This window comes from Aspergillus costaricaensis (assembly GCF_003184835.1).
Source record: "Aspergillus costaricaensis CBS 115574 unplaced genomic scaffold BO79scaffold_8, whole genome shotgun sequence".
NCBI classification, from domain to species: Eukaryota; Fungi; Ascomycota; class Eurotiomycetes; order Eurotiales; family Aspergillaceae; genus Aspergillus; species Aspergillus costaricensis.
The window spans coordinates 902,744-922,808 of record NW_020291808.1 but is presented as its reverse complement, the minus strand read 5'-3'; the positions used below and the strand labels follow the sequence as shown (position 1 = coordinate 922,808).

The 20,065-nt window shown below is 48.7% G+C and overlaps 5 protein-coding genes across 5 annotated transcripts; 1 reads left to right on the top strand and 4 right to left on the bottom strand.

Moving 5' to 3' along the window:
• Positions 1 to 480: 480 nt before the first annotated feature.
• BO79DRAFT_80898 (NDT80/PhoG-like DNA-binding family protein) lies at positions 481 to 2,787 on the bottom strand. The gene is made up of 2 exons (XM_025689780.1): positions 2,537 to 2,787; positions 481 to 2,478 (listed from the first exon to the last, which is right to left on the bottom strand). The coding sequence occupies exons 1-2, from the start codon at positions 2,680 to 2,682 to the stop codon at positions 852 to 854; spliced, it is 1,773 nt and encodes a 590-aa protein (XP_025542177.1). The 5' UTR covers positions 2,683 to 2,787; the 3' UTR covers positions 481 to 851.
• A 6,496-nt stretch (positions 2,788 to 9,283) lies between these two features.
• BO79DRAFT_191424 (putative beta-N-acetylglucosaminidase) lies at positions 9,284 to 13,276 on the bottom strand. The gene is made up of 4 exons (XM_025680824.1): positions 13,038 to 13,276; positions 12,578 to 12,696; positions 9,953 to 12,465; positions 9,284 to 9,887 (listed from the first exon to the last, which is right to left on the bottom strand). Exons 1-4 carry the CDS (start codon positions 13,085 to 13,087, stop codon positions 9,774 to 9,776), a joined length of 2,796 nt encoding a protein of 931 aa, XP_025542176.1. The 5' UTR covers positions 13,088 to 13,276; the 3' UTR covers positions 9,284 to 9,773.
• A 1,786-nt stretch (positions 13,277 to 15,062) lies between these two features.
• BO79DRAFT_169676 (putative glucosamine-6-phosphate deaminase) lies at positions 15,063 to 17,045 on the top strand. The gene is made up of 4 exons (XM_025679493.1): positions 15,063 to 15,313; positions 15,378 to 15,439; positions 15,546 to 15,694; positions 15,750 to 17,045. Coding segments are annotated over exons 1-4 (1,068 nt in total). The 5' UTR covers positions 15,063 to 15,311; the 3' UTR covers positions 16,605 to 17,045.
• Positions 17,046 to 17,131: 86 nt separating this feature from the next.
• BO79DRAFT_286211 (betaine-aldehyde dehydrogenase) lies at positions 17,132 to 18,898 on the bottom strand. The gene is made up of 2 exons (XM_025688439.1): positions 18,281 to 18,898; positions 17,132 to 18,186 (listed from the first exon to the last, which is right to left on the bottom strand). Exons 1-2 carry the CDS (start codon positions 18,760 to 18,762, stop codon positions 17,172 to 17,174), a joined length of 1,497 nt encoding a protein of 498 aa, XP_025542174.1. The 5' UTR covers positions 18,763 to 18,898; the 3' UTR covers positions 17,132 to 17,171.
• A 206-nt stretch (positions 18,899 to 19,104) lies between these two features.
• On the bottom strand, positions 19,105 to 20,064 carry BO79DRAFT_226462 (uncharacterized protein; the record flags this gene model as incomplete). The annotated part of the gene is made up of 4 exons (XM_025683796.1): positions 19,105 to 19,150; positions 19,405 to 19,610; positions 19,713 to 19,872; positions 19,997 to 20,064. 4 exons carry the CDS (start codon positions 20,062 to 20,064, stop codon positions 19,105 to 19,107), a joined length of 480 nt encoding a protein of 159 aa, XP_025542173.1.
• Position 20,065: the final 1 nt, after the last annotated feature.

The following is a 20,065-nucleotide window of genomic DNA, read 5'->3' as shown; positions in this document are numbered from 1 at the left end:
GGGCTAGTTCCGTGTATACCTGCAATTCGTTCAGCGTGGATAATTATTACACATTGTAGTTTCCCCATATAAAACCAAAACAGTGCGCACAAAACGCAAGTGCAGTGCATCACAGATACCGACGGATGAAGACAAATGTAACAACAATTTTTGGTACAGGAACGTTCCAGACGACCAGCCGAGCAATACTCTTTCTTCGGTCCCGTAGCCGGCGAAAATAATTACCAGACAAAAACCTCCTTTCACATATATGCAACCAGAAGAAGAAGAAAGCAGGATGATGGAAGAAGGACGGCAACCTGAGAAACACAAATGAATAGGGAGCCGAGTCCGAGAAATAGAGTGGAAGAAAGGTGTTAAAAAAAAAAAAAAGGATAATCGAAGAGAATCACGCCCGAAAGGCGCAAAGACCAAAAGCCGCTTCCTATCCGTGACTCCATCGCGCCGCGACTTATCCTTACCGGGAAGGGTCGTATAAATAACCGTACATCCCAAGACCCAGATGGGAGGGGGAATAAATAGAGAGGAAGAGAGAGAGAGAGAGAAAACAACCCAGATAAAGGCGAGAAAGTATAGAAGCGAGACAGGAGATAAGGGGAACGGAGCGTGGTGGAAGAAGGATGCGTGAAAGGGCAAACAGGAAGATGGAAGTGACGGACTAGGCTGGTGTCTGCCAGAGGAAGAGCTCTGGTTCAGATTCAACCAGCCTGCCAGGCAGTGTGGGCGAACGCAGGATGCACAAGCAATCAAAGAAACAATTGGAGCAGTTGCTGGAGTCTAGGAAACTGCTCTCAAGCCCGACTGCAGATGCATGAAACCAACCCCGATGGCTCTCATCACCCATTTCATCGTCAAAAGACATCTTCTGCAGCGAAATATCGTTTGCTTCGTCCGCGCGCAGCAACAAACTTCACTTCAGGTAGGTTTGTATGGTGCACTACATGTGGTCGATATACTGCATCGACTGGTGCTTGCCAATCATCCAAGCCCAAGGGGAAATACTCATATAACAAGTCAGCGCTCTCATTTGGAAATGGGAGCGTCGAAGCGAAGGGCTGCTGCATATTGGTATTATTCAGTAAGGGTAGAGAGGACGAGCTTCGCGATTGTGTTTCGGGTAAGCCATGAGACAACTTGCGCATCTTGGCCGGAGGGGCTGCAGAATTATCCATGTTCATAAGCTTGTGTGACATATCATTTGTAAATGAGGAGGCCGGCCTGGCCGAATCAGCTGGGTTGACCGAATCATTGCCATCATCATCTTCGAGGAGCGATAGATTGATGGGGGCGGCAACTGGATGTCGCTGGGCTTCTGTAGGCCGTGAGAACTCCGGGCTAGACTGAGTATATACCGTCGAGTGAGGCAAAGTCGTCGATGGATGCGCACCGCCAACGGGAGGCGGCACTTGCGCCCAATCCGGGGAAGCTTGTTGGCCAACTACACCACCTTGGGACGTAGACGTCTCTGGGGAACTGCTCTTCAATGTGGCTTTGGCCTTGGCCGGTGCATGTGGCGCAGAATCACCGGTTGGGGTTCGGTTGACAGCAGCCGACTGAGCTGCTTGTGCGCTTTTGCGTGACGCCGCAGCACTGTTGCTCAATGGCAAGTCCTTGCGAGACTGGAAATTGCGTGGGCTCCGGCCCCGGACTATGACAGGGCCCGACTGTACCTCGCAGACTGGTATCTTGGCACCGGTAGACAGCGTAGCTACAACCTTCAAACGAATAACGAAGTGTTGTTGGAGCTCTTTTCTGCGCCCATTATTCGCAGTAGCAACGCGGAATTGAAGTCGTTTCCAGGCAATAGGGAAGGTGGCGTAGTCAGTATCAAGGTCTTGTCCGGCCATGATATCTAATGGAATCGGAGGTGGCTCCTTTTCAACCTTGATAGTAGGATTGTTGCTATTAGGGTTACCGCCGTTTCCGCTGGAAACATTGTTCCCATCTTCAGCTGTAGGATTCACATTTGCGGCGGGTGTCTTCCAAGGAACCGAGATTATCTTGACGGAATTGCCTTCAACGGACTCCGTAGCAGACACAGTGAGTTCTTGGGCCAAAATAGGGATCCGGTCGCCTTGCTCCGTCATAATGTAGCGTAAGCTCCGTGGGAGGGTAACAGAGCCTGTTATCTGAAACAGGTTTCGGCGGTAGCACGTCAGCTCCGCTCCCTGCTGAGGCGGGGCATTCTCGGCAGGGGATGTGGTCCAAGGCGACTCTGCAAGAAAGAACATGCCGTGCAGCTGAGCAGAGAGCGATATTGAGGTGCGGCGTAGAGAGTAATCTAAGAGAGTGAAGCCGTACGCAGGCATGGAGAAGCTCAGTAGTTTATTGTTATGATCTATAGAATCAGGAGGTTGCTCGGGCGGCGCAGGTTCGAACGGAGCGACCATGTCTGTAAATGGATCTTCATAACCAGAGGGAAATCGTTTCAACGATGCGGGAGGTAAAGCATGTTGAGAAAATGCGATGTCGTCCCCACTAGCGGGATTGTATGTCAGATGCGAACTATGGAGGGAAGGATGTCAGCTCAACTCACCTCACGAATGTTTCGGAGTCGAAATTAGAACGTTGTTCAGGCAGGTCCATGCCGGACATTGAATTGAGGTAATCGGTGCTCTGCATATTACCGAGCGATAACGGGCTGGCCAGGTAAGGCATAGCCATGGTATCAAAGCCCTCCATGGCGGGGCGGCAGGACACGATGCGTTTAGGACAACCGAGATGATTGAGGTAAAATCGGGATCTTTAATATGCCGGGAAGTGTTCAGACTCAATAGGTAGAAGAGGCCGGATGAAAGTGCATGAAGAGGTTGACGAAGGACAGAGTTCAAAGACGAGTCGATATCGGCAAGGATGAAGCAGAACGGTCGCGACGAGCGCGGAGGACGCGGGTTAAGCTAGAGGGGGGAGAGTACATGGAAGGGTTGGACCCAAAGAGAAGCCAGCCGCGGACGTAACTGGCGCGATTTGGGGACAAAAGAAGACGAGGAAGGAGGAGGGGAGTAGATCACCTAAAGTGGGATAAGAAAGAGTAATGGCAAAGTACCGGGAAGGTACAAGAAGGGGAGAAGGGGAGAAAGAGGTGGAAGAGGTGGAAGAGGAGGAGGAGGAGGAGCAGCAGTAGTGGCGGTAGTTGTAGTTTGCAGCAAGTAGTAGCAAGTAGGAAAAGATCATGAAGAAATGCGGAGTGTAAGTAAGTAAGTAGTAGGAGTAATAGAAGTAGTAGTGGTAATAGTGATAGCAGGAGCAGCAAGCAGCCACCGCCTGGAGTGGATCGGATTCGCCCGAAGTCAGTGCATTTGGAGAAAGCAGCTTGTGGTTGGTGGAGACGGGAGTGATTCCTCAGGGAAAGAGCGTCCAAAGAAGTTAACGATTCACTAGACAAGATCCGGAGCGAGCCTAGGCTGGCATGGATGGGGATTTCGGGAGGAGATAAGAGAGGAAGGGCCAGGCAGACGGACCCGGCGATGGGGCCGCAGCAAGAGCCAGCAAGAGAGGGGCGGATGGTGGAGAAGGGGAAAGTGAGAAACAAAAAATAGAAAGGTTAGAAAATAAAAGGAAAAAAAAAAAAAAAAACAAATTGGAAAAGTAGATAGAAGGAGAGAAATAAAGAAAGAAATTAAACTGGTAAGAGGAGAGGAGAGTGGAGTGGAGGGGAGGGGAGGGGAGGGGAGGGGGGAAGAGTGGAGGGACTGGAGACCAGACAGACAGAGAGCGCGCGCGAGAGAGAAGAGAGAAGAGAAAGAGCTGAGACGGACTGGCCAGACGTTTCGGGGATTTGGCTCACAGTACGGATAAAGTACAGAAGTCAAAACGTCCACTTTTTCTTTTTACCTTTCCCTGGATCGAGTTTAGCTTGAAGGGAATTACCTAAGGTACCCACGAATGAAGACAACACATTCTTAATTCGGTTACTTTACTTTACTTTACAGTTACCGAAGGGGTTTTAAGTTGAACAAGAGAAGCTGATACGCTGGACCGGTGTGGATTACCACGCTCTCAGACCAAAAAGCATCTGAACAAGCTGAGATCCCGTTTGTTGCTTCTTCCTCGGATTACTATGCGGAGCACATCCAAGGTTAAGATCAAATGAAAGAAGAAAAAAGAAAGAATCCACCTCCGTGAAGCCGAAGACGGGTATTTGGGATCGGTATTGCAGCCCGCAACACTCCTAATTCGTCACAAAAGAGAAGGACTCGGAATCACTTAGTAGTTAATCCACTGAAAGAGAGACCCTCATTTGCTCTTCATTTTTCACACGTCCCTCCTCTTTCGGGTTGTCTTCCTTGCTATTCATTTTTCTTTTAATTTTTATCTGCTTTTGTTTTGCCCTCTTTGGAACCCCTCGATTCGTATTCCTGCAGAAATGGCAATTAAAAAAAAAAAAAAAAAAGAAGAAGAAGAAGAAGAAGAGGAAGAGGAAGAAAGCGCCAAAAGAAGTTTGGTCGGAGACAAAGACAGCAGACAGGACTACCTACACTACACTACAACAAGACCGAAATCTGAAATTTTGAGAAGTTTCTTTGACACTTTCGATGAAGACCGCATTCCCTCGTCTTTGAAGAGCAATTGTCCCGGGAGGTCGTACACTAGTATGCTCTAGCGTTCCCGGGAAAATCATTAGGCTATGGCGCACAAGATGACAGCCACTAGGTCAGGGATGGTGCCAAAGTTTGTACGAAGCTGTAGACTGCTGTGAGTCAACAAAGTGGCATACCTTCATCCCTCTCTGATCAGGAACAACACAATGTTGATCACGTGTTCAGGAGCTACTGGTCTACACCAGTGTTATTGTTGATTTTTGCCCGCCGTTGGTACCTTGAAAACGGGAGGTATTGTGGATGTTCCTAATGCGGTACTAGTTGTGGTTGAGAAAGGCTACAGATTATGGGTTCTGTCTACGAGTATCTCGGTCCCTGAGGCCCATGTAGGACCTGCCGGATCAGGTGATGCTTGTCCAGGAAAATCCGATTTGCATGCAGCCGTTGCGTGAAAGAGAGATTCAAAGTACTAGTCACTAGTCTATGAGTACTTAGGACTTGCTTCATAGGAGACCCACTATAACCCGGGGAATTCGGGGTCAGAGCCTTACTCTATAGGCCAGTTTTGTTAACGGTTCTGCCAATCTTAAAATATGAACACCTACGACTGCTGTTTTCGGGATGATGAAGATGCTAGTACTTACCGAGGTATTGAGTGGGCTGTTCTCTACTAGTTCAGGGAGGGTAAGTGAGGGTGGCCAAGGAACAAAAACAAACACAGTGTATACCGTGAGAGAAGAAAAATTATAATAATAAGTATAATAAACCTGGTCTCATTCTAAATAAGATAGACTCAAACTTTCTCGGCTAACATCGGCCGAGAGAAACACCAGAGACCCCTCTTTTAAGGCGGCCTGAAGTTGGGGCAAATGTTGATGATGGGCTATGGCTATGCTACTTCTGTGATACAGAATGCCATGTAAAATAGTACCTAAAGAAAGAGAACTTCCAAGTCCAAGGGTTTTGCGTACTGGCCAATCTCAATCAAGTCCGTTCCGGACCAGTAGGTAATAGTACTTACTAAGTACTCGATACAGGGCCTCGCCTAAGTGCGGTTTCGGCTTTTACCAACCCAGGTAGTAAGCTGTAAAAATATAGAAAATGGAAAAGAAAAGAAAATGACTGATCCGGTGATGTGGCCCTAAGCTGTATGAGGTAATTCCAGTAGCAATACTGTTTTGGTTGAACGAAGATGGTTGGTTTGGTAGATCACCTTTCCCAATGTCTTCCGTCATCAGTGATGGATTATTTCTCCGACCCCAGCCATCAAGACGGCCAACCATCGCTGGGTAAAGCTGTGTCTTGAGCGCAGTAGAACCCCTGACACATGCAGCGAAAACAACAAATCTACATGGAATACAATGTTTTTGTGTAGTAAGTAAGTAGTGTCCGAGATGGGTAAGTACGCCCAGTCTAGCCGATTTATGTGATTCAATCAGTCAACCTTGAAGTCCGGTCGCATGTATATCGATTTTGTGAAGTTCCTTATCAACATATACTTAGAACTAATTTGCTAATTTCTCACACGTAAAAATCATCAGCAGCAGGATTTACTAAAGTTCCTAGCTGAAAGCTTACTATAGCACAAGTATTGCTACTTGGAGGACATATAACCCAAATGCATCAATTCATTCTATTGTATTTTTATCATTATTATTACTTCTTACTTTTCTTTGTTTAATATTCTTGTTTCTCCTCTGCATACATCAACAATGCTCTTACAGGGGGGTTATTAGCCAAAACGCTCGTGCGAGAATCTAGAAATCAGTAAATAACCCACCCGCAACACTCGGAAATGTGGCCCTGGGCTAACGGGGCACCCAAACCCACAAATCTAAGTTACATGGTCAGAAAACAAGGGATTTGGAGTGATCACTAGCATACTACTAAGTGAGTACTAGGGTTGTGTAACGAGTACTTGAAAAAGCTCTATTGTCTGTATTAGTGCTGCTTACCACTGGTTTCTCCGCATGCAGTCTCTCAAATAAGTACTGGGATCCCTTGTACCCAAAGTGGTTTACCCATCAAACAATACAAAACGCATCTGGAAATAGTTACTAATTTACTGCACACCTGGGATAGGGTCTCACACACACAGTACTGTATCCAGGGTACCTGTCTACAATTCAACAGACCTTCAGCTGAGAGGTATGTCCCATGCCTTCATCGTCGACTACAAGAACATCATCATCATCATCATCAGCAGCAGCATCATCATCAGCATCATCCTTTGCCCAGCTTTCCGAGCAGTCTGCAGTGAGAGGTTCCAGTGGCCACCATTGAAGGGGGGGGTGGTCCTGCTCAGGAGGCAGTTTGGAAACATGATTGGCTATGATCGAATGAAATGTCTCAGTCTCTGGGACAAAGCCGGATTAGCCGCGTCCGAAGGTTGGACCGCAAATTGCTCGTTCTTGAACCGGGGGCACGAGCTGCAGAGTAATTCGAGTCTAACTGATTCTAATAAGCTGCGTTTAAATTTGCGCTAACCAAATAAAGCTAGTCGTAGGAAGTTGGGTATGCAGCTATTCCACTCAAGTATCTGCTTAGTACGGAGGTGTAGACCTGGGGGTGTGGGCCCACCAAAAGTGATTGCCATCATTGAGAGTTAGTAGGATTATTGTTCGAGGCAATTGGATTTCCCCCTCTTATGGTTCCGGGGCGAAAATGCCTCAATGTGTATATGTGTAAGTGGGTAGACTCTTTCATCGAAAACAATGGACACTTTGGATGAGAGCAGAAGAATATTAAGCCTCTTAGGACACCTGCAAGTTGCAGGACTTATGGGGCTTAACTGCGGGGTCTTGGAACTACAGAAGAGCTTGCATAGTGTCTTCCCTGATTGTAGAATGAAGAATGAAAAATATAAAAATAAAAACACAAAAAACATAAAAATGAAACTTACAATAATCATAGGGAGGGAAATGATTGAATCACCAAAAAGAAACAAATCTGGTATGCAAGGGGACCGATCAATCCGTTGAAAATGCCTACTGCTTCGTGAACCTTCCCTCCTACACGTATTTAGTTACTTGCTTACGGTACAACCTTCTTCCTTCCCTCCATATAGAAGAGGCAAATCACCGACGGGAAGCAATAGTAAGTAGGAGCAAGTGTGTGACAGGCTGACAGGATCACAAGCCAGTCCTTGTGGGACCAAGTCCAAAGTCTAAAACACCTGCAGCCTTTCTCGTAGTTTTCTTTCGTCGAGGCCCCCCCTCAGGGCATGCTTGGCACCAGCCTTACACCTGCCAGTGGAAAATCCGTATCTAGATACACAGTATAACCCCATCTCATGGTTTAGAGTCTAGACTTTGTGCCTTTTTTTGGTTTGGGCAGAATCTCACACATCGCGTGCTGATCATCTGTCCGATTTTAGCACGACACGAAGACAGGATCGCAGCCAGTGCGATGTGAATCTATGGGGGGGGGGGGGGCGGGCGGAAAGGGTGTGGCTGCCCCAGTCACATGTTCGTTCTGTTCAGTCTCTTGCCGACACACTACGGATATGGAAGGGGGGTGGGGATGGTTGTGTTTGGAAAAGAGGCAAAAGCAGGTTCCTTTGACCCTATCCTGCTTAGAGCATCCGTCCCTGACCACTGCACTTCTAGTACTAGTACGTAGTCTCATTCTCAGGGGTGAGATCCTGGATCCAAGGCTGATTTACCCAATCTGACCCCGAGAATGGCACCATGTCGTCATTTTGAGTTCCCTGGTTGGGTGGTGTGGATCACACTCTGTCTGCATCTTCTAAAATCGGTCTGCTAGGTTTAGGTCTACGTAGGACCGGGAATATATCATTGCAGTTTATTTGATTATTTTAATTAGTTATTTTTCTTTGGGTGGAAGAGAAGAAAAAAAGAATAAAAAAAAAAGGTCGTAGGTGAAAACGGAAAATCCACACGAAAACCCCGGGTTCGAATGTACGAATCGAGGATAATTGAATATACAATAAATATAGTAATGGGGGATACGGAGCACTGAGATACTACAAAGTAGGAATAAAGATTAAAAGAAGAAGGACATTCCAACTGAATTGAAGTGGCCACCGCAACCGGACGGACCGCCAACCCGCGGGGTGGGACTGCAGTTTAGTCCAAGCCGATTCGATCCTCTCGCCTTTCCTTCTCCACGCGTGGGGCTTAAAGCTAACTAAGTACTACTCCGTACAGAAGACAACTTACCGGAACAGACTTAACTAACTAGAGACTCTACCTACAAAGTGGATAGAGGCTTCTACTTGTGGTGGACCAAGAAAGAAGATATACTGGTAGAGTTGCAAGACTGCATTGGGGAGGCTACTTACTTAGTAAGATTGAGCTAGTACCTTGAGAACCACCCAATCCACGAGGACGGATTTTCTCCTGCTGTTGGCCGGACCCAGTTTGTCCCCGACGTCCGAAAGCAGCAGCAGGGATTCATCGGTACCTTCGCCTCTGTTGGCCGCTCTCCGCCCCTTTTCATTTTATCACTTTCTACTGGTCTTGACAATCCCCCAAATCCATCGGGAGGATCTCGGAGGTGGAGTTCATACTGCAAATCCTGATGTTCCGCGGCGTTTTCCCCCATAAGTGACGGCTTTGACTTGCTCAATCAATCTTACAGACTAACAGTTACAGATACTAATAATTCTCGTTGCGTGGATTCTAAACCTCCTCCCTTGACAGTCTAGATCTCGAAAGAGGGGCTGTAGCAACCGCATTCGGGATATGATGCGTTTGAACGTTTTCAATATCCATCAGCCAACGCTTCGCAAACATCCTCCGGCCCAGCAGCGCTCCACTCCGAATTTAATTTCCGCACCGGCGCTATCGCGTGAATCATCTAAGCGGCGATCGGCATTTTCGCGCAAAGTATGTCTCCTCTGTACCTGCTTGTGACTGCGGCCAATGCGTTCACCCCCAAGTACAAATTGCCCTCCAATGTCAGTCATCGCTTACACCTACGTGGTCAGTCCTGGAGTCACATTCGGCTGATCGGCTCGATGGAACCAGCTAAGAAGGTATCTTAGAACAGATATAGAGAGGAAAGGCGTGGAACTCTCCCAACAGAAGAGCTCGCGAAACAGGGCAAGAGAACACATGTCATAAAAAAAAAAAAAGGTGCAATATATGGTGGATATCGTATGTACGATGCCGAGAAGCCTCCAGAAATCATACATATGGCAGCAGGCAACCAAGCAAATGAGTATCGAGACAAAGCGAGAATTCGGTGGGTTCACAAGAGGAAAAGCGGTCAAGGTCCAGGCACCATGGTCCATGTCGCTGCATCGCAATTGACTTCTTCAAAGCTGTGCAGAGTGCTAAAACCCAGTCCTGACAAGCAGTCAAAATTACCATCGATATCAACCTAGAATGAGCATGTTAATACGATGGATCTTGTTGAGCACCAACAAAAACGGCATAGTAACTCACACTGTCCATGATCACCGCCTCGGCGCCTTGTTTGCGAATCTGTTTGATGCCTAGCAAGACCAACCCCTGCATGACAGTGGCGTACTCGCCAACTGAAGGCGAAATGACTGGAGATGAGATACCCCCTGCCAGGACTTGAGTAGACTTCAACGCGGGCATATGTTCCGCCAAGGTCGCCCGTCCGGTATATATGACTACGCTTCCCAGGATAGCCCCATCGCCAGGCCGTGTAGCCCGAATGATGCCACAATGTGGAGCCCCTGCTAGAGCTACCTTGTAGATGTCTATCACACCTTGCCTGGAGTTCGTCTTGATATGGTCAAGTATAGAATCCGCGTAATCCCAGCCATGGACGAGGTCATAGGTCACGTCTGCATTTTGAAGGCCAAAGGCCAGCCCGTCGGGTGGCGTCCAAGTGGTCAGGTTGCGGAGCACCACGCTGCAAACGGGCCGCGAGAGCGCCGTGTTCCAGCCCAGGTTTGCAAACCATTGCCGCAGCCTTTTACGCTCTACTGGGTTCGCCGATGGAATGCCGAGATAAATCCCTGGAAGTCGTGATCCGAGCTGGAATCTTTTCACGCCTTTTCGCTGGAGAAGCGTTCGAATGGCGCGGCTGTGGAGTGAATTTCCTATCGACAACTTTCGTCGCGCAGGATGGACGATTAAAGATCCAATAACACCAGTCCCCGTGGAGCGAAAGAAGTACGTAGAACAAAAGCCGTACAATGCTTGAGTGCTGCTGTTCCGAACAACGAAATGCGCTTCGTCAATCTCCTCCCGCCGAAGCAGGAAGCTGCTCGACGTTACTCCCAATAATTCGGAACGTTGTCCCTGGGCACAATCTCCTCTAACCGCATCCAAAAGAGAATCTAAAGAGCGTGCATCTCTTTCCTCATTCCAGGTTTCCACCAGCCAGTGTTGTCTTGCTTGGTGGAGCTTCTGACTGCGGCTTATAGAACCAGGCAATGAGCCAACGGGGTTCAACTCCCCATAGAGTACCTTGACCAGAGCCTCCAGTGCGGTTTCAGTGAAATCATAAGTGCAAATATAGGTTCCAATAGATGGATCCATGGCGAAGTCGTATGGAGAACTGGCAGCGACAACTATGAGAGGCTTCTCGCGGGCTTCACCAGATGGGGTAAATTGTGATCTACAGATCATGGAGACGTGTTTAGTAAATCCATGCTGGTATAAATTTCTGTTAGCGTCTGCAGTGACGACGATCACTGCGTTGGCCCGGTCAATGAGATTTTCATGGATCGGACGCACGCCGTTAGCCGTGTAGGATGTATGCAAGACACGGCCACTCCTTTGCCGCGAAAGGGACCGTCCAAGTTCCTTGAAGACGCTTTCGCCGCTTAGCACGGAAGCCGTCCGGTCCCATGATATAGGATCGAGCGACATATTTGAGTGCTCACTCACGGAGCGGGATACGGCTGAAGCAGGCAGCGGCTTCACCAATGGCGTGAGCAAAAGGAGCTCTTCGTTTGATTCCAAGATGTTGGAAAGGGGAAGGAGGTTCTTTTTATCCCGCACAACCGAAATAGAGCTATTGTAAGCCCGGGTGGAGAGGCTTGTATGAGACGGTTGCATCTGCGTAAGCGAAGGGATGCCGGGAGGATTGAGGGCCCGCTCCCAGGAGGTGCATTTGGCTTTTAGGTTAAGAACCCTGCGTAAAGATTGCTCTATGCGTGCCCGTCCGATAATACCGTTCTCCACACCGAGCTTTAGGCCATTGATAGCCTCTTGCTGCACCTGGAACGACCTGCAGAGGAGTATAATATCACAGCCCGCGTTCTTGGCCATCACTGTTCCTCCGCCAACACCAATGTTGTGGGTGAGGGCCTCCATTTCCAAACACTCCGAAACGACAACGCCTTCGAATTTTAGGTCCTTCCGTAGCAGATCATCGACGACTTGCTCACTCAGACAGGCATGCATAACGTTGACTCCGGCGGAGGACATTGAAACGCCCCCAACCATCATGGAGTCCAGCCCCTGGACAATAGCATTCCGAAAGGGCACCAACGCGGTGAGACTGAGCTGTTCCAGGGACTCCGTGATGATTGGGACATCAGTCTGAGACCCGAGAAATTCCAAGTTACCATATGACGGAAAATGCTTGCCACAGGTGACCAAACCTGCTTTCTGATAGCCCTTCATGAACTCCACACCGTATTGCGACACCTCTTGCGGATCGTCACCGGTGGTGCGGACGCCTAGAGGCTGGGTCCGTACGTTTGTGAGTACGTCTAGAACTGGGCCGAGGATCCAGTTGACCCCGACAGCTTTAAGCTCCTGTGCAGTGGCCGTTGCGACTTCGTGGGCCAAAGTTTTCGAACCTGTAGCGGCGATCCCCATGGCGCTAGGATACTGTCGGATGTATATCTCGTCATACAGACTATTCACGCCTCCGTTCTCTTGATCGAGAGCGATGAGCAGTGGCACCGGATGGCCAGCATCCCGGGCAATTGTCTGGAGTTCCAGGACCAGTCGCGTTGCATCCTCGGCGGCTAGACGTGGATTAGCATCTGAGTTATAGAGAAAGGTAAGAGACACGGCTGCAAGGCAGCTACTATCCATCGGGGAAAGAAAAGTGATAAAAAGGGTGAGGTGCGAATATACATTTTAGATTCTTGGCAGAGAGTAGGACTGAGCCCAGATGGTAGTCTTTGATCAATGAGCGGATCTGAGGGCTAACAGACGTTCCGTCGAAGCCCATCATAAACAGCTGGCCCATCTGCCTGCCGAGGGACGATGTGACAGCCTAACCGTCAGCCATGATCAATGGAAAAGAAATGCAACGATGAGACGGAAGGTTGGGGGGGGGGGGAGAAGGTGGGTTCCGAAGGGATCAAGGTTGAGAAAGAGGCGGTATAAGGAGAAAGATTAGATTAAGGATGGGATGCATGGCAGGAATGAGCCGACGAACAGACAAGTACAGAAAGTAATGTGCAACAGATGGTTAAGTAAGTAATGGTATGTTGGGGAGTGTATCAATAATCAATGGACAGAAGAGACAGAAAGGGGTCGATTAATAGAAATTAGATCGAAAAAGGGAATGCCAAGGCTAGTACACTCCTACCTGTCTAGATCCTCCCAGCCAGGCGGCAACATGTCCTCTCTGGGGGCCATGAGAGCCCGGCGTGGGAAGGAATGTTGCGGGGGTGCAATAACAGAGAAAGGCAATCTTGTTTCGGAATAATGGATGGGGTAGGTGGTAGCAGCAGTAGCAGCAGCAGTAATAGAGTAGTAATAGTAGTATGGACAGTAGTATGATAGTAGGACTGATAAGGGGAAAAAGACACTGTAGGTATGGAACGGAAATGCAACCACTTGAATCGGACGGAATCGAGGGAGTCCCAGTCAATAAGGTAGTCGGTTGCAAACGTCAAAGAAATGTGGGCGGACAGGACAGGCGCGCCGGCGCCGGCAGTTGATACCAAGCTACCTCTTGCTTTAGCTCGCAAGCTTCATGAATCAGATAAAGCCCGGGCGGATCGGAGAAGGAATCAAATGATGAGTGGCCGGTTGAACCAGCCTCCGTCCAGTCCAATTTCCCAGGATAGGTGGGAGGTCCTGACTAACAGGCTAGTAAGTAACTAACTAGTTACTTACTACCTGTCTGTCTGTCTATCTGTCTGTCTGACAATGGGGTGTGAAGGAAGTCAACAACTCCAAGGGAATGGAGGTTAAGTTTCTAGAAGTCAGGGTATATGGCCTTGTAGACCGAGCTCTAAAGCCTAGGAGAAATCCTTTGGGAGGAGATAGATCATAGATGGATGATGCCCATCCTATTATTGTCCATCTAGTAGTAGTTAGTAGAATGATAGTCGAATCAACATGGATGGCATCCTTCCTCCCTGCACCGGTCTTCGGTATTGGCACATCCAGCCTCCCATGTGCTGGAAGAATAATGTTCCGCTGGATAATCTTGTGTGAAACGCTCACGTGGTGTACCAAAGATACATTCTCGTTACGATACCGAAACAGTGGCAGATAAAAATTATTTCCAGTCTGATACGTACCATACGTAATCTCTCGGACGGGTATTTTTGTACCATACCTTACCAACTGGTCACAGCGTAGGGAACCTGGAGGGTTGCATGGGTCTGTGACACACAGGGCTTGTTTCCCCGGTTTGCCGCGATGGCCGAATGCAACGGCAACGCCCGCCAACAGTCTTCTGAACCAATTGAATGGAACGGAAGCACTGGGACGCTGCCCCGTCAGATTAGGCGCCCCCTCCCTTCAACGCTTTATCAGTGTTATCATCAACATGATAGTTAACTACTAGTAGTAGATATGCCACACCACGGTCACCTGCCTCGGGGATGTCCTCCTTGGCAAGCTTCTTTGAGCATCTACTCAAGCCGATTCGCCCCATGCCACCCCCTTCTGCAACATCACGTTGCTGCTGCTGATGATACCATTCGGTGACAATCGCCTTTCTCATTTCCTTTTTATTTTTATTTTTTTTTTACCTCCCTGTCTCTCGGCTAACCCGTTCAGGTTCTTTTGCAGCTGCCTTGATGCTAATGCAGTACTCTGATTGGCAGCCTCATAGGAGTCATAGTAAGTAAGTACTACTAATTACATATCGATAAAATAAGATAAAATGATGAAATTACCAGTACTGGAAAGTGCTGCGTCATCGGACAGCTACTTGCCTACCAACCTGATACCTGGGAATATACACTGGGGTGAACAATTTTCGGCCCACGCAATTTCATGAGTAAAGACAAACCCTTTCCCTCACTCAAAATGTACTCTTTGGGTGTATCATAGCGGCGAGGTCGTCGTCATCATCTACCTTTATGGTGATCTCGGCGTTGACTCGATGTAGATCTCACTTTGAAAGTCTACTACTAGTAGTACTAGTAGGAGTAGTACCCGACTATGACACGGTCTGAGGGAAGGTCCAGCAAGTCCATGTATCATTCTGTCACACTCCACATGGTCGATCGATCCAGACCTACCGGATAGAATGGGAACTTGTACTGTAACAGAGCCATGGTTGGGATGGAGTTGCCGGTCTAACAATCATTATTAACCTCCCAACGGTACCCTGCCTCATTCTTCTTCTTCTTCTTTTCCTCTTTGCATCTCTCAGAAAATATCCATTCCCCTCCAACCACTTCTCTACCACCTCTCCCATTTCAGTCCTCCTTCTCCTTCTTCTCATCTTCTTACCTTTGACCTTCTTCATCCTCATTCATATATTCTCATCACACATCTATTGCCCATTTTACATTCCATTTCTTTGTCCTCGCTTTTGTGACACCCCTCATTGTTATCGCCCCTCCGTCCTTATCAGTGACGTAGTAGTATTCCCATCTTCCTTCGGATTTCTTCCATCATGTATGACATTCCGTCCCCGATAAGCGCCTTTTCTACATTGATTAAAACTAATGTCCTTCTTTAGGAGAGTAATTATTAGGGAGACTAGCCTTGAAGCTTCAGAATACATTGCAGATTACATCATCAGTATGTCTTCCAGAGACCCATCGTGTTTTCCTCGTATTCTTCATGCTTCTACAAAACATTTAATATCTCTGCTATATCCGTCCACTTGCTAATAGTGTTGTTCTAGGTCGCATAAAGTCATTCAAGCCCAGTGAAGACCGCCCCTTTGTGCTGGGGCTCCCGACTGGTAGTAGCCCTGAGATAATCTATAAAACTCTGGTGCGCCGGCACAGGGACGGTGATATCTCGTTCAAAAATGTCGTAACGTTCAATATGGTAAGACTTCGGAGCCCCTTATTCAAACAGGGTTTAATTTGCTAAACCAAAGTAGGACGAATACGTTGGACTGCCTCGTGACCATCCGGAGTCCTACCACAGCTTTATGTACAAACACTTCTTCTCCCACGTGGATATTCCGCCCCAGAACATCAATATCCTCGACGGCAACGCACCCGATCTCGCGGCTGAGTGTGCGTCCTTTGAGGCGCGAATTGCTCGCTATGGCGGTATTGAGCTCTTCCTGGGTGGTGTGGGTCCAGACGGGCATATCGCTTTCAACGAACCAGGCTCCTCTTTGAGCAGTCGTACTCGTGTCAAGACCCTAGCCTATGACACAATCTTGGCTAACTCGCGGTTCTTTGGCAATGACTTGGACTTGGTGCCGCGGAGGTCACTTACCGTGGGTATCCAGACTATCATGGATGCTCGCGAAGTTGTCATCGTGGCTACCGGTGCTCACAAGGCTCTTGCTGTGGAGAAAGGCCTGGAAGGCGGCATCAACCACATGTGGACACTCTCGGCGCTGCAGCTACATCCATATGCGCTGATTGTCTGCGACCGAGATGCAACTCTGGAGCTGAAGGTTAAGACTGTCCGCTATTTTGAATCAATCGAACAATCTGGCACAGATGCACGTACTCAGGGTCCGCCTCTTGTCTACAGACCCAGGACATACGTTCCTGCCCCAGTGGGTGTCGGAAAACTCCAGCCGTCGCACATCCCTCCTCAGAAAGCACCCAAGGACCTCCGAATCAACACAGAACTCAACACATCGGTAGAGGATGAGGAGCTCACACCGGACAGCATGTCTTCACGTATGGTTGACTCGGCGATTGGAGGGCTGGATTCGACTCTGAAGGGAGACATGTTCTTTGACCACATGGGCTCACGGGTTGCATCGCATTGAAGGGGGGAAATGGTCGGGAGAGATTCTACTCCGAGGGCATTATTCGACCGGCTTCGGAATGTTGGTAGATGGTGGCCAGGGGTGGATAAGATTGAATCGTAGATTGCGCGCGAGTCATTTGCTTGGGACTCATTTTGTTTATTCTTTCGGTTGGCATCCATTTCGCGAAATTGATAGCTAGACGTGCTGTCTCTTTGCGGTCATGCATTGGGAAATCCTTTTTTCGTGCCCGGAAAGATACTAGATGGGTTTACATGGCGTTTTGATTGCTGAACGAACATAGATTGGCCGAGACTGTACAAAAAAGACGAATGAATGACATGTTATATATACATCGGTATGTTGTCTGATCGTTAAGGGTATCGTCCCGTTACAAAGTGGGGATTACGAAAAGATACTAGTCAGTAAGTGATACTGGTACTACTAGTATGCGAATACAACCAGCACACTGACTATTCGCATAGTAACATTACCAGCTCTGTTCGATAGATATATGTACTTCTTATTCATCTTTTCCTATAGACATCCAGACATATATATATAGACGGGTCATTAAACATACTTCATTTACAGTTTAGCAAAGACGGTGGCGACGGAGCCGTTCATGTCCACCAGGGTGCTCTTGTTCCTCACCCAAGCCTCAATGCCGCGACGACCGTTTTCAACACCCACACCGCTGTTCTTCCAGCCTCCGACAGCCATCTCGGCCGGACTCTCGCCCCAGCTGTTGATCCAGGTGATACCAGCCTGCAGTTGATCGATGACACGGTGGGCCAGGTTAAGGTCCTTGGTGAAGACACCCGCAGCCAGGCCCAGCTCGGTGGTGTTTGCCCGCTTCACCGCCTCCTCGACAGTCTCGTAGGAGAGAATAGACATGACAGGACCAAAAATCTCCTCCTTGACGATGCGCATGTCATCCGTGCAGTCAGTAAAGACAGTGGGTCGGACCCAGTATCCGCTCTCCAAGTCCTTGGGGACTTGCGGCTTGCCCAACCCACCATACAGAAGGGTGGCCTTGTCCGTCTCGATTCCGTGACGGATGTAGGAGGCCACCTTCTCCATGTGGACGCCTGAGCTCAGGGGCCCCATGTTGGTGGCCTCATCAAAAAGAGGTCCGGGGCGGATGTACTGCATCTTCTCCAGGAGGCGCTTTTCGAAAGCAGCCTTCATGCTCGAGGGAACAAAAACGCGAGTGCCGTTGGTACAGACCTGGCCAGTGCTATAAAAGTTGGCCATCATCGCACCATCCACGGCATTATCCAATTCGGCGTCAGGAAGAACAATGAGGGGGCTCTTGCCTCCAAGCTCCATGGTCACGTATTTCATGTTGCCGGCAGCCGAACCAGCGACCTTCATTCCGGTGGACACCTGGCCTGTGAAAGAAACCTTGGCAATCGTGGGGTGAGCAGTCAGGTAGGCGCCCACGTCGCCTGCACCATACACAACGTTGAAAACACCTGCGGGAAGACCAGCTTCCGTGTAGATCTGGGCCAACGTCTGAGCGTGGAGCGGGGTGAATTCACTCGGCTTGTAGACCATGGTGTTTCCCGCAGCCAAGCAGGGAGCAGATTTCCACAGCGCACTGTATTTGGTTTGTCAGAATCTCGTTGAACACTCGAAAACCTGATTGGGAGAGAAACCTATCAAGATTCAGAAGGAAAGAAAGTTGTTCTTACATTTGGATAGGGTAATTCCATGCGCCGATACCCGCGCAGACACCCAACGGGGCCTTCTTTGTGTATACCCAAGCATCTTCCCTTAACTGGGTGGTCTCGCCATTCAGACCACCGCCACCAACCAAGTTCGCATAGTACTCCAGGACATCGGCACCAGTGACCACATCCACGGTGCTCGTCTCCGTGTAAGCCTTTCCGGAATCGAGAGTTTCAACACGAGCAATTTCATCATTGCGCTCACGCAAAAGGGCAGCGGCTTTCTGGAGAATGCGGGCACGAGCGATAGCAGGAGTTTGAGACCAGGAAGGGAATGCCCGGTCGGCAGCGGCAATGGCCGAGTCTACATCGGCGTGAGCGGCGACTTGAATGTCGGCCAGTGGGGTAGCGTTGGAAGGGTTGATGGTTTGGAAAGTCTTGCCGGAAGTGGCGGGCTGGACCTTGCCATCATAGTAGAGTTGGCGCGTAGGGAACGGGAGGGACATGGTTGGAAGGGTGTGCGAGAGATGATAGAGAAGAGAGGAGAAAAGAGATTCGATGAAGTGGACTGTAGAACCGCTGAGTGGAAAAGAACGGGGAGTCAAAAAGGTTCAGAGGGGATAGAGATAGATATGATAAAAGTGAGGGGAGGGGAAAAAAAAGAGATGTTTTCAAAAAGTATTAGAAAGTAAGAGAAGCATTAATGTACAGATCAGGTACCTCGGCGAAGCGCCTAAGCCGAAAACAGTACTTCATGGCTACACCGCCAACCCTATGATTTGCTGGAATGTCCGATGATGTAAACCGGCAGGCGGCGATCCTTTTTCTTTTCTTTTTCCTTTTTACTTTTATTTATCATTATTTTCCCACCTCGGCTTTATCTTCTTGATTTTACTTGGTAGATTTGGGGAGATAAATACTTACTACTTTGTCTAAACTACAGAAGTCTGGCGAATCTCTTGGATTGATAAGAGGACCTCTTCCACAGTAGGTCGCCGGGATGGGTTTCTGTTGTATGAAAATCCAGGTAGGAGATCTATTAGATACTTACTGGCAGGTGATATAAGTTGAGTACTCAGTAAGCTATGGCTCAATGCGGTATCTGCATACAGGCCTCTCCCTCTCTCCCTATCGCTTCTTTCCTCCACTCAACTTGTTCCAACTTTTGCACCAAAGCAGGCAATTCGATCCCGGGATTCGCTTCGGCCCTGCATCTCCGATGGAAATAACCGTTGGTTAGCGCCCAACTAGTAGGCGGGATCGTGGCGTGTCCTAGTGTTTGGATCTCGTGTGGAGTGCCCGCCCGGTTACCATCCACGACGGGCAGACTTCGGAACTTCACCGTGGCGACTCGCTGTTCCGCTGATTCTGCAGTCCAACCTCTTATTCCCCCATACCCAGATGTATACTACTCGATACTAAGACGTAGTACGAGACCGGGTCATCTGATGAACACCTGGCTAAATCTTGGGGAAGATTGAGTAACAATCCGGGGGATTAGTAGATCACGTAACAGTTTTGGCATGCCAAAGCGCTTACGCATCCCGAAACGGACCAAAGATAAAAACTTTTGATTAAGAACTTTGTTCCGCCTTTGCCGTGAGTCTTGGCTTTGACTAAATAGACCCATTAAATCTCTGGTCCACCACTCAGAAGTCAAGATTGATTGAGAAAAAGATGCGGTGGAGTAAAAAGTGTGGGTCCTGTTTCTCTCCGGAATGGGTTTAGAAGAAGACCCACCCGGCAGAAAAGGGAAAGAATGGTGAGAAAAACGAGTGAGAAAGGAACAAGACGAGGCCAAGCAGCATA